Source organism: Nothoprocta perdicaria, unplaced genomic scaffold (genome assembly GCF_003342845.1).
Source record: "Nothoprocta perdicaria isolate Ctin4 unplaced genomic scaffold, notPer1 scaffold_1, whole genome shotgun sequence".
NCBI classification, from domain to species: Eukaryota; Metazoa; Chordata; class Aves; order Tinamiformes; family Tinamidae; genus Nothoprocta; species Nothoprocta perdicaria.
Window position 1 is genome coordinate 15,769,537 of NW_020454093.1, and position 12,745 is coordinate 15,782,281.

The 12,745-nt window shown below is 45.2% G+C and overlaps 1 protein-coding gene across 1 annotated transcript in view; it reads left to right on the forward strand.

Annotated features, from left to right (window-relative positions):
* PDZD2 (PDZ domain containing 2) overlaps positions 1-12,033 on the forward strand; it is a 156,747-nt gene extending 144,714 nt beyond the window's left edge. The window contains exons 21-25 of the mRNA XM_026038145.1: positions 57-174; positions 3,660-3,761; positions 5,349-5,619; positions 7,376-7,510; positions 8,951-12,033. Coding sequence (XP_025893930.1) covers positions 57-174; positions 3,660-3,761; positions 5,349-5,619; positions 7,376-7,510; positions 8,951-9,117 — 793 coding nt within the window. The 3' untranslated portion in view covers positions 9,118-12,033. The remainder of the gene's footprint in view (positions 1-56; positions 175-3,659; positions 3,762-5,348; positions 5,620-7,375; positions 7,511-8,950) is intronic.
* The last annotated feature ends 712 nt before the right edge of the window (positions 12,034-12,745 follow it).

The following is a 12,745-nucleotide window of genomic DNA, read 5'->3' on the forward strand; positions in this document are numbered from 1 at the left end:
CTCTGCATAGTTTAGAAATATAAAGCCGTCGTTTATATTTTTCCTATTTATTTTAGCTTGGATCAGCTGCTAGTCTCAAGCCTGGACCAGCAAAAGTTACAGTCTGTTTTGTCATCGCTAATACCAAAATGTGACGTTRCCACGATGCTTCAAGAAGTCAAAGCACAAGTAAAGGTAATACCCAGAAGATGAAACTAAATTATGCGCAATAATTTTACCTTTTATTTTTTAACAACAGATGAACCTTCTCAAGACAATTTCAGAGCTCCTCCAATGTTCCCTTGAGAGGTGGTTTTTCATCTGCTGTTTCTGCAGCACCTGTCATAAACCCATGGTGTATTTGAATRGCTTTTTTATACAAAAATAGTGTTCATCCAGTGCAAAAGCTTTTATGAGYCATGATAAATAAGCCAGTTTTAAGTRGAGAAATATGTCTCCATTTCAGTCRTTATTGCAGCTGARAAACTCTCAGACTGGCCAGTAACTGCACATCAGATCTTAACTTTCCACCAACCATCTGGYTCAGCYCCACTCTCCTTGTGAGCAGGGGAACTTTTGCTCCTCTTTCCRTAGCAGTAAAGTGACAAAAATTGAATTAATCATCCTTAATGCTGAGCTGGTGGCTGGCAGCGCCAGGAAAYGTGGCTACTGGGGGACTTGGAAGAGACTCCTGTGGTCTCCTTGCTCTGTCCTGTAGGAAGAAATCACGTGCCTGTCAAGGCAGCCTGTTTCATTAGCTAGGTGTTTAAAGAAGGCCTCCCAGTGAAGTGATTGCTGCTTCCCTCTCAGCCCTGMTTGTGTTTGTGTGTTTGGGACGTATCCACATTCTTTTTAAATCCAGAGTGAAGTTGATACAATAATGATGGCACTGGAAGGGAGCCTGGCATCTGGTCTGCAGAACCACTGGATGAGGTGCATGTTCCTGAACCTTCATCACAGAGACTGCATTTTCAGATGTAAAATAAGCTGAGGGGAGTAAGACCTCCCCAAGCTGCTCAGCTTTGCCTCCTTCCTACCTAAACCCTGCGAGTCCCAAGAGCTTGGTGAGCCAGGTGCTTGGGTCATCTCACCCAAAATTTTAGGATTGGGTTTTATTCCTCGCCAAAAGTCATTAAGTGTTCTTTAAAGTATTGTGCATGGGATCTTGGAGAGATTATTTATTCATGCCAATTTCTCAAACCTAAGAACTCAGATATTTATAAAAATGAATACTTTGGAATGCACTTCTTGTCTGCATAGTTTCTCTATCCACATTTAAGCCCTGTATGGCACATGCACTGGAAAACTTTATGTTAGTCACAGGCTGGCTTTAAATCTACAATAGGAGAGTTCTTCAGAATTACACAACTGCTGAAAAATGAGATAGATGTCTGTGCTTGATTCGGATTGAGAGCTTCCCCTGGGAAGAGCCTGTCATCATCTTCTGATATGAACACTGCTGAATTTATTGCTAGCATTCAATAAGTGCTAGTAATAGAAAAAAATAAAAATACTTTTTATTGATTAGACCTCTGTGATTGATGGTCTTTGGCTGACAGGCAAAAGAGAGATGCGAGAGATTTCAGTACTTTCCTGTTATGTTGCTCATTTCTTCTGTAACTCTGGGCAGTTGATGAGACAGAGATTTAGGCACAGCAGCTTGCAGGGCACTTCAAGGAGTTCCGCTGCACTGAGCTGCCTCGCGGAGCTGTTAGGCACTTGCGTGTCCTCATTCCTCGCAGAGCCCAGCAGATGGTTGGGATTTCTGCAGGCCTCGCACGGCCACGGTGTGACTGATCCAAGTCAAAGGGTGCTTATTGACGCAGCCCCAGGCAGGACCCCTATCACATATGGCTGGTGAGGACAGAACCTGGCAGCTGGGAAGTCAGGAGATGTTTGTCCTAGGGGTAGGAAGCTCGTGTTTGGATTGTGTTGGTGACTGGCCCTGTATACAGTATCCTCGTGTAGCCCTCCAAAACCAGAGGCCTCTAATGACTTGTTTACCACTCTAAGCAAATTATGTCCTGATATCAAGAGGGTGAAAGTGTTGGGAAGAGCGTGACTTCCTCAGCCAAAAAGGGCTGTGTCAGTAGTGACCTGTCAAAGATGCTAGGATGACTGTCACACTTAGCACACATCGTTGAAGGGGTCTAAAGGAGATATTTATCTGAATTTACTATTTCTAACCTAACATAAGGCAGTTCACCCTTCAGTACAGGTAGAAAGGTCTTGGCAGCTACRAATGACTGTGGTCTAAAATGTTCAGCCCTGACTGCCCTCCTGTCCCCTCCAGGGGCCCTCCTGTCCCCAAGTGCTGATGCATCCTTGGATCCGAGCAGGGCCRCACTGATTTCTGATGTTGGCTCTGTGCTATGCAGGGATGCCTTGAACACAGGAAAATCCTCTGGGGCCACTGCTTGGCAGAAACCTGCCCAGGGAGGCCAAGAATCTGGCTATAATGCTGAGGAATATTAGCAAGCCGTGGTTCTCATGTGTTTTGCAATGAAACAGAAAGGCAAACTGTGAGTTAAATGCATCAAGTTTAGTGAACTAAATATGTCATTTAATGATAAATAGATTAAAAGGTTCATTCCTAGTGATGTGTCATTAATTTCAGTGTCGGCACTTTCTGGAAATGATTGATGTTGGATGGGATCCCGGGGAAGAGCTGAGTCCTGCTTCCTGCTCACAGCTTCTGATGCTCTGCCACACATTTGTTGCTAGACCCTTGTTCCACCACGTGACTGCTGTTAGGGCCACTTACACCACARAATGTGGCATCTGTAGCAGTGTCTGGTTTTGCCCTAGTCACTGTTCAGGTGGCACCAGAGTTCAGGACAGGACTGCTCTTCTCRTAGCAAATTATGTATGTTGGCAGCAGCCCATCACTTCAAACAAGTYAGCTTTGCACCTTTTAAGATTGTCTGGTGCTTATGGGAAGAGCTTGATSCTGTTGTCTTTGTAAGGGCGGAAGAGAAAGGGATAACACGAGTGTCAGTAATTCCCTGTGGTGTGCAGTGCTTGGGTGTRAAGGGTGCAGCAGGGCTGTGCGAGGTCTCTAGAGCAAGTGGCACCAGGAAATGAGACATGTGACAATCTCTGGGATGTCCCTTGGGGTTGGGACCCGTCGGTCTGAGTAGATCCCCCTGGAGCAGCAAGCAGGGCGCTGCTTTCCCCAGAGCAAGGGGCTGCCTTCGGAGCATGAGGGAGAAGTGCAGCTTTCTGCTGCTTTCCCACCCCTGCCACTTGGGATGCCCCAGGACAACCCCTTCTGGCCCCCCTGCCACAGSCCTCGCTCCCCTGAGTTGCCTCCTCGAGCACTCTGCCATGTGTGTGTGTAAGCAGTTGATTTGGATTGCAAAACATCCGGCAACAAAAAGTTTCTCAACGTCTTTGTAACTGAAGTCGCCCCAGGCGTAGTACCTGTGTCCTAATTCTCACTTTGCTTTCTAGTCATGAAGAAATCCATGCTGCCATCTGAGTCCTCCCATGGCGCTGTTTCCTGTGTCTGTAACGTGAACAGAAACRTATTTAGCATCCCGGGGTTTTACATCAGAGTTGCCTTTTTCACTTGCCGTAGCCTGCGCGGGCTGGGAATTTGTCATCTGTGGGAACTCGGTCTTGATCTTTGCTTTGCTTTTCCCTCCTTCCCCTGCCTCTCACCCCCGTGTTTCTGCTAGAGCAAAGAAGACGCCTACTTTGTAGTCCTGCACAAGGAAGAGGGAGCTGGCCTGGGATTTAGCGTTGCTGGAGGAATAGATCTGGAACAGAAATCAGTCACAGTAAGTGATGGCTGCGAGTCAGTTTTTTGCAAAGCTCATTTTAGAGCATTAGATCAAGTGCTCGTTTATCAAGATTCACTGCAAAGTCATAAAACAGTGTCTCGGAGGCGGCTGCCTACCATCTGCTACTGAAATCAGAGGGAAAGTGTCTGGGTAGTGTAATTTTTATTATTGGAGATGGATGCCAGTTATGTTTTCAAGCTTTAAGAGCATAGCTTGACTGTTACTGGATGGGATCGGCTGGGTCTGAGTTCCAAGGATGTAAATAAAATTCTGCATACAGCTGTAGTGGATGCAGCCTTTTGTATGAGAGTTTAATTTGCAACCCTTGAAAGTGAATTCTGTGCAGCAAAGTTTTGGAAGGTTCTTGCAAATCATGAGAGTGGCTGTTTCACATCTCTGCAAGCACTGTGGATTTCGCTTCMCATATTTTTATTGCTGCTACTAAAAACTGTTGGATTTCAGTAAATGAGTTCATAAAAGCCTTAAGAGCTTTCTGAACCAAGGACATTATGTCTGCTGTGAAGTGATTYGGTGAGTAGAAAGTGATACCAGGTRATTGAAATACTATCCAGAAAGGGATCAATGAGGCAGAGAAATCCAAGATAATCAGTGTCCCGTGTGACAGTATCTTTACACAGGATGTGCTCTTATATTCTACTCAGAAAGAGGTATCTATAACCATTAGGTGCAGAGAGTAGGAAAATGGAATGGCCTCAGCATTTGGGACTGCAGGAGCCAGTACAGGAGTGTTCTGGCTTTTATTCTGAAGCATTTTCCTGTATTTCACATTAATGAGCCATTGGTCCCAGTACAGGGAGCAGGCTCCACTCCAGCACATCTCTGGAGTCAGAGGGAGCAGGAACCAAAGACTCCTGACTCCCCGTTGGTGGTGCCATAGCTAGAGAAAATGCCATATCGAAGCAGGCACCCAAATTGGCTGCCTCAACCTTTGTCCAGCAGGTCTAGGACTGCGTGGACAGGTGCCTGGAACCATGTTGTGGCTGCTACAACGGCACAGTGCCCGACAGACCAGTCCTTAAATACCTGGCCTTGCCCTTTTGGTCAGGTCTTTTCTGTAAATGACACCCACATAAATCTCATTTGCACCCAGTAGCATTTACTTGATGATCCCTCTGCCTGTTTTTCCCTCCCCTAGAATATTCATTTCAAGACTTTATTTTTCTTTTGTATCTCTGTACATGCCTTTTCACCATACAAATTGGGATGAACAATTAGRTACCTGTTCTAATTTGTAGATTTAACACATTGGAGCCTTTCTGTGCACTGATGCTGGGCACATCTTAGATATGTGTTCCTGARAACAGCATGGGCACCTCCTAGTCAATGGGAATTTGGAGAGAGGCTGTCACACAGTGCAGTGCTGTCCTCGATAGGTCTAGTGTAGTATGAATGTCATGTGAATGTGTGTTATTGGAGGTATGTTAACCAAAGACCTTTACAGAATTTACTGAATTCGTATGAGCGGTTTGTGATGGCATTTTCCCTAGCTGTGCTTGGTTGCCTTTGGCTTAGAGGTGCAGGCCATGGGGTTGAAGCACCCCTAAGTTAACRTGTTTCTTGTAGGTCCACAGGGTGTTTTCAAAGGGAGTGGCATCCCAGGAAGGGACTATCCATCGAGGAGACCTCGTTCTGTCCATCAACGGCAAGTCCCTGGCGAGCTCCGTCCACGGGGACGTGCTGAACGCGCTGCATCAGGCCAGGCTRCACAAACACGCCGTCGTCGTCCTGCAGAAGGGGAAGGACAAAGCAAACAACTTCTCCAGACCCGAGACAGCGGCTACCGGCAGAAAATGCGTGGGGTCTGGAAAGGATGTTGCCGTGGAAATAGGAACAGGTAGGATCTTGGTCCAAGAACAGTTGGAAGGAATCCCATGCCAAACAGACAAAGACAAAAAAAGTCCATGTGTTTTAGATTAGAAGCGTCTGCATCTTATGCAACTGAAGAGAGGACATGAAAGTATCTTTAACTTTTATTTGTACTCTTTGGAGCCCAATTCCAGATTTTGTTTTTTAAAGATCATAAATAAGAGACATAGAAGGAAGTTTAGGGCCTAATCCAGTTTTGACTGAAGTTAGTGGTTGCCTTTCCACATTCTTTCAAGGCCAGGATAAACTCCTTTAAAGCAATAACAGTAATCAATGCAAGGAAACAAACAGTCAAAAAAGAGAAAGAAAAAAAACAAGGCCTGCAATTTATTATTCGTGGGGACTGAACTTCTCTTTATAATCACATATTTTAYGCTGTTTCTAATAAAAATGTAGCAAAAGTTTTTTGGTGTTGCAAAAAGTGGARCTAAATCAAATCCAAGACAGGCATCCTGTAGGAGAGCAGGAATAAAGGAATTGAGTGGGGGTCAGTGAAATCATGAATAAGTTGGTGCTTGGGCACAAGGCAACATTTCGGAGTGAAGGCGGCACTGGGGGTGTTACAGGTGGATCCCCTGTATTCCATAYGGCCAAGACACGTCGCCCGCAGTCGGTGCCCGAGTGTCCAGTGCTGCTTTGAGAGGACTGTGGCAGGATCCAATCCCGGTTCCCGCGGCCCCGAGGGGCATCAGCCTGGGGCTCATTGCCCAGGCCCTGCTGCCGTGGGCTGCCACCGACCCGTCTGAAACGTCTTGGCTGTAGACTTTGATAGTGCAGCACTGCAGTGCAGCTTGGAAGTAGCATGGAGTGCTCTGTAAATGAARGGACCTGCTTTTCTGATGTCATTTTCATGGGTTTCATATATATGGACTGCAGAATCCCTGTTGCAGGGCAAGTTTGCACGTGCCACATGAGCTGGCAAATGCCAAATATGTCCTGACTATGGACACTAGAGGGCAACATTATCTCACAAACAACATAGCGTAGAGGCGGGATTTATTACTCCTGYGTGTCTGGCGTGCCAGGCAAAGTTCAGCTTTGGAAGTTTAAGATAATAGTAGCAATACTTTGTGCTAATGCAACTGCGTAATTTTTACATTCGTTCATGACAAAAAGGATCTTTTCCCCCCAGAATTATGGGTTTATATTCTCCTGAGAAAAATCATGATCTATATTAGCTATAGCAGGATAGCATTCTGCAAGCATCTAGTGCTGATACCGAGGAGGCAGCATGCACCTATTAGTAATTCTGGCTACATTCTTAGATCTGACCCCAGAAACAATTATTTCTGCTAGTCAGTGATTGCACCTTTCCCCGCTAGAAGCTGGAATATGTTTKTTAAATGTAATGTCTGATTCACTGCTGCGGTTTAAAAATATGTGGCTCATGCCATAAGCAGGTGCTTGCAGATCAAAGAAAATGAGATGTTCTCCACATCCTGTGATTGCTGAATCATTCTGGCAAGTCCAGCCTTAATGTTGCCCACACAAAAACACCTTGTCATGTTTCTGTTGACAATGTAAAACCTGAATGTGTCTGTGCACATTTTGCACCATCTGCCCCGTGCAGCTTCTAGCAGAAACCATGTGACAGCGTGTTCAAGACTGAACAGGAACTAAACTGAATTCCTTTGTTACAGCGGGAAAACTAACATGTAAAAAACACCACAACACACAACTTACTGTTAACTGAATAACGAGATGCTGTGTTTATTCTATTGCAGATCCAAACCTAGATATGAATGATGTCATTTGTGTTGAATTATTGAAAACCTCTGCTGGCTTGGGATTCAGTCTTGATGGTGGAAAAGCTTCGATTGCTGGAGACAGGCCCTTGCTTGTAAAAAGAATATTTAAAGGTACTAGAAACACATATGCAGTAGGTGTTATCCCACTTCTTCTGTGGGGCATTGTTCAGACGGAAGTGATTTTCTTTGTCTCTCCAATTTATTATTACTTATTAGTCAAATGGTCATTATAGAAAATACTCCTGGGACTGGCTGGGGTCTGCCTGTGGTAGTAAACAGTGGTAGAGAAATCTGATTTACGAGATAAGGTTCAGTTCCTTCCTGGAATTGTCTGCTGTTGTAGATACTGAGTTTCAGCAGCATCACGTGTCCTGGTTTGAGAAGCTCCTGTCTTGTGAAAAGCCTAATGCTGATAAAGAACATGCTTTCAAAGCACCATCCTGCATTTTACCTAATTACTATTTTCCCCATTTTTTCTATTTTTGCCAAATTTCTTGTTAGTTACGACAAGTTAGCTCTCACCAGGAATATGACACGTGCGCTTTCAAAACCTTCCGCTCTTGGATGCTGTGTGGGTCGAGGTGCATGCATGAACTGAGTGTAGAAAGGAAACTCAAACCAGCCCCACCGTGCCATCCGGTTTAGCTGGGGGTGCAGTTCAGAGGAAGGAGCCCTGCTGCCTTGCTCTGGGGAAAGCCGAATCGCTCGGGGAAGCCGACGGTGCTCAGCGTGTTCACAGGAGCAGCTTTCGGTTTCCTGTCTCCTTCTAAAGGGGAAAGAATCAAACTGCTGTTTCCTGAGCTCTGCTTTGTGTGTCGGAGGGTGTGTGTGTGTGTGTGTTTTCTCCTCTTCCAAAAGCAATTGTGAGGGTGGAGATCATGTTTAATATTTGAGGTGATTAATTTATGGCCTTACACTTTCCTTTCCCCTCCCACCATCTCTCTCTGCCCGTGATTGCTAACTTGGATAAATCAATATTATAGAAACGTGCCTTGAGCAGCAGCGTTGGTTGTATCCCTCATTAGGAGGTGTTTGTGTGTTGGGGGAGTCTGTCTGGGAGTTGCAACCCGGCCTTGCTTTGGCCCTCCCTGCTAGCCAGGCTTAGCAGCCCTCAGTGTTCATAGCCCCTTGGGACACACCAAATCTGTTCAGTGAAAAGGTGCCCGTGTTGCACACAGCCTGCATAAACATACACGCAAACACACATATATATATGCAATACACATATATATTTATATATCACACACACATATACATATATTCATATATATGTTCACATTTATATATATACATGTGTGTGTGCGTGTATGTTAATATATATGTGTATCAATCATCTATTMTTCCAGGTGTATTTCTTCAGAAACACCATTTTGTGTGAGAGCAGTGATTTAGCTTTAGTTTGGTTAAAGTAACCTTCTCTGTGAGATGCAGCATGGCCTAAGTTGCTAGTGCTAAGCATAAGTGACTAGTGTTGAAATTGCCTCTGTTAGTCATACTGAAAAATGCACTTTTGTGGATTTTTTTTTCACTTTGTTCCCCCTTTGCTCCTAGGTGGTGCTGCAGAGCAAGCTGGAAAAATAGAAACTGGAGATGAAATTCTYGCCGTCAGTGGAAAATCGTTACTTGGCCTCATGCATTACGATGCCTGGAACATTATTAAATCTGTACCGGAGGGTCCTGTCCAGTTGCTGATCAGAAAACCCAGAACTTCAGTATGATGCAATTGCTGCATCTGATTGCTCCTGCTAAGACAAAACATTTTAAACCATCTTGAAGCTGTCTTTTCATTTCTAACACCACACAGAAGTGTCTTACTGCCCTCCCGAGGAGTGTGATCAGCCCCGTGGAGCCCTGAGCACACGTGCAATGGGCCTCGTCCCATCTCCCCAAGRTACCAAGCACCTTGGAAGCCAAACGCTGCGGAGATTTTTGTGCTGTCTGACCGTTTTGCTGGAACTTCAAGACATTTCCCTGGGCTTGGCTTAAAGTATTTTGACCAAGATAAATAACGCTGTGCCTGTCCCTGATATTTTTAGTATCCGCAGAGGGTTGTGAGCGTAACTTGGTTGCCCTCCTGTTGCCAAGGATGGGTATTTAGACTGTTGTATTTCACTTAGCTATAGCTAAGCTTACTAATTTGACTTCAGGGCACTTGTTTAGGGTCTGCTCTTTATTTCTTATAATAAGAGAATGTCTGGAACAATCTCRCTTTATTCTTCTAAGTGCAGTTTTGCTAAAAATGTGTGACAAAAGAGAAGTATAATTTTGCACAACTTTTTAAGCCTAAAACAGGAGTGTTTTATCACAAAGCTGAAAAATCCCCTTAAAATTGATGAACTAACTCAGCATCCATCACAACTGAATCTGTTCTTAGTAGCAATTTGTATCCRGAGGTTACTTGGCATTAACGCAGTGGAAATCTGTGTGCAAGAAAATCATGTTCCAATATCAGGTGATTGTCCATCAATAATGGGTACATTGAGCAGTTGTGATTAAAATGGGAGCAATGAAAGATTGGGGTCTGAATGTTAAGATTTGGGCTTCTAACTTCAGGCACCTTTAAAATCTGTGTATTTTTAGAATTAGGATAACTGCAAGTGCTGAGCACTTGGCAATTGCACAGGTTTCAGCGATTGCTAATCATGTCCAGAAGCTGGGCCAGTTTTCTTTGAGTAAACCACGGGGAGTGGTTTGCAGCTGGCTGACTTCAAAAACACAAGCTGGAAAACAGTGGTCCGAGGGTGCAGGTTTTACCTTCCTTTCCTGCCCCCTGTGTATTTTTGGTTTTAGCACCCACACATGGATGGCTAAGCAGCGTCCAGGAGCTGCAGGAGGCAGCAGCCCCCCAGCCAGATGAGCCGAGGACAACTTGGCGCCTGAGCCCTCGGCTGCCGCTCAGGCTCCTCCGGGAGCCGCTGCAGACCTGTGGCTCCATCAGCGTCTGCAGGGAGCCAGGAGGCCGAGCAGCCACCACAGAGAGGCCTGTGCTGGTGGCAGGATCCTCCTCACAGAGGAAGACACCGTTCTGAGGAGCAGGCCGGGAGCAGGCGAGCGGGAAAATGCCGTGCCACATTTGCTGGTGGATCCAGAGGTTTCCATCTTTCTCGGGGACGTGCTGGGAAACAGAGCTGAGCTGTGCTTGTCGCTTGGGGAACGGGACGAAGGCGTTTGGCGATGACAAACTGCGAGGCCTCGGTCAGGAACGCCCCAACTCTGATTGTAGCCGACAGCGTGTATAATAGATACATAAAATGCATGTGGAGTTCGGTGCAGCRTAGTGACTACGTACCTGTATGTGTAGAATACGTACAAGTGCAGTACTGACTTTTTACTGCTTCCGTAGGGTAGCTCACAGTTGTGTTTTAGGAAATGCCATTTCTTTCCTTTCCACGGTTTAAAATTCCTCAAGTCCCGACCCAGGGAGCACGTTGCTCCCTCACTCCCAAGCCAGCGTGAACTCCAAGGTGAAATGTTCATTTTGTAAATTAAACTTCATTTGAGGTGTCTTCAAATGAAACATGGTGACTCTTTTCAGACACTTATTTGCGGGTACTGTTCATTGTGAGTGATTTAGAGAGSTTTTATTTTTCAGTAATCGAATCCTGTTCGGTATTTTCTTTTACATGCACGTAGATGTGTGTTGGATCAGTAACAGCAAAGAGAGGGGGGGAATTTTTGTGCGTGGTTCAGTAGTGACTATAATTTAAAAGATAGATTTAATGTTTGAAGACTAGTAGTTGTTATGGATAGAATGACACACTTCACTAGCTTTGCAGCAAGAAAAGGATTTCTTTAGCCCTGATTGTTTCTGTCCCTGAAAACAGCTATTTTTTTGTGAAGGAACAGGAAACATCTCAGTGATGCTACCAGTGTTGAAACCATTGAAGTAGCATTTCTCAATGCCTCTGTTGAGGTGACAATCCCTATAAAAACCCCAGAATTTGTAGGAGATGGTTCTGGTTTATTAAGAACGAGTTGGAAAGATAAACCGAGGTAGGGAAGCTGCTGTTCCATATTTGGCAAAGTAAATGTTACTTTTCTGAGCGCCCGGTAGTGCTAAAATGGCAGAGGGAGTTTCATTAATTCATCAGTATTTGGTAGGTTTGTGAGGATTTTTAGCCTTGCTCGTGGCACGTCGGTCCCTGGGGCGATTTTGTCTGCGCAGGAGAGTTGGCCAAGCCCAAGGAAGGTGCTGGTGACTCAGAGCTACCTCTAGGAAGGCAAGAAGTGATGTTGTAATTACGCGCTCCATCCCAGACGGGACCTGCGGGCTTTCCACATGAGGCTGAATTTCCTCCTAGAGGGAGTGAGTCTGGCAGGGCTGCTGCCTCCGGAGCCCGGAGCAGCTCTGGGGAATGCGCATCCTGGCAGGAGAGCGGGCTCGAGTGCAATACTGGGCAATAGCCTGTCCTGCAGCATTTTGCACCTGGAAGCAATATAAGTTGGGGAGGGAGCCATATCAGAGGATTTTCTTGCTAAAAAAAGACTCCTTTGAGGGCAACTACGTATTAAGAAACTGTTGAGTGACTCGTGTTTCCTAGTAACTCTCACTTAAAAATAACCCTGATTAATATTCTGCAGTTGTTCTAGTCAAAGGCAGAAGAAGCCATTCCCAGAGAGGAATGTTTACATGCTTCTGCATTTAGGGTATGTAAATGTACATGCGGAAATACTGAGGAGGAGTAGACTAGATCATGTGAGAAATTGGGATCCCACTCTAGGTAGGTTTTGTGTATTAGGCCGATACACTTGTATGATATTGTATATTTACACTTTTATTTATATAAATAAAACTTCTTCTAATGACAACTGTTTAAAATGCCTTGTATATTATAAAAAGTGAGTGCAATAACATCAAATAGATTGTACATTTTCAAATTTGCTGTCTCTGTTATGTAAATCTGTATCTCCATAAACTGTTTTGTTTGGGTTTTTTAGTGATTTTGAAAATAAATGGTATCCTTAGTACTCCTGTAGATATTTATTTCTGTTATGCCAAGGTCTGTCCTGTTATGAGCTGGAAGTGCCCGGGCTGTTCTGGAGAGCACGGTCAAAGGTGTTGAAGTTGTTGAGATGTGCGTGGGCTACACGCACCCTCTTAGTGCTGTCGTTTAAGTGGGATTAAAGCATTGGGGAGGGCCAAAGACCACGAGACGAGACATGTTCAAAAACCAGTGCTGTCCRAGAAGAAATGGACACAGCAGCGGGTCCCCGCGAGGTAGGACGAGCTGGAGGAGGGGTCTTGTTCTGGGTGAAGAGCTGATGTCCACGTCGCAACCCCGCATGAGGTGCCCGCATCTTTCACTTGCTTTCGAAACCTGTAAGGTGGCRTTGCAGCAAATCCCT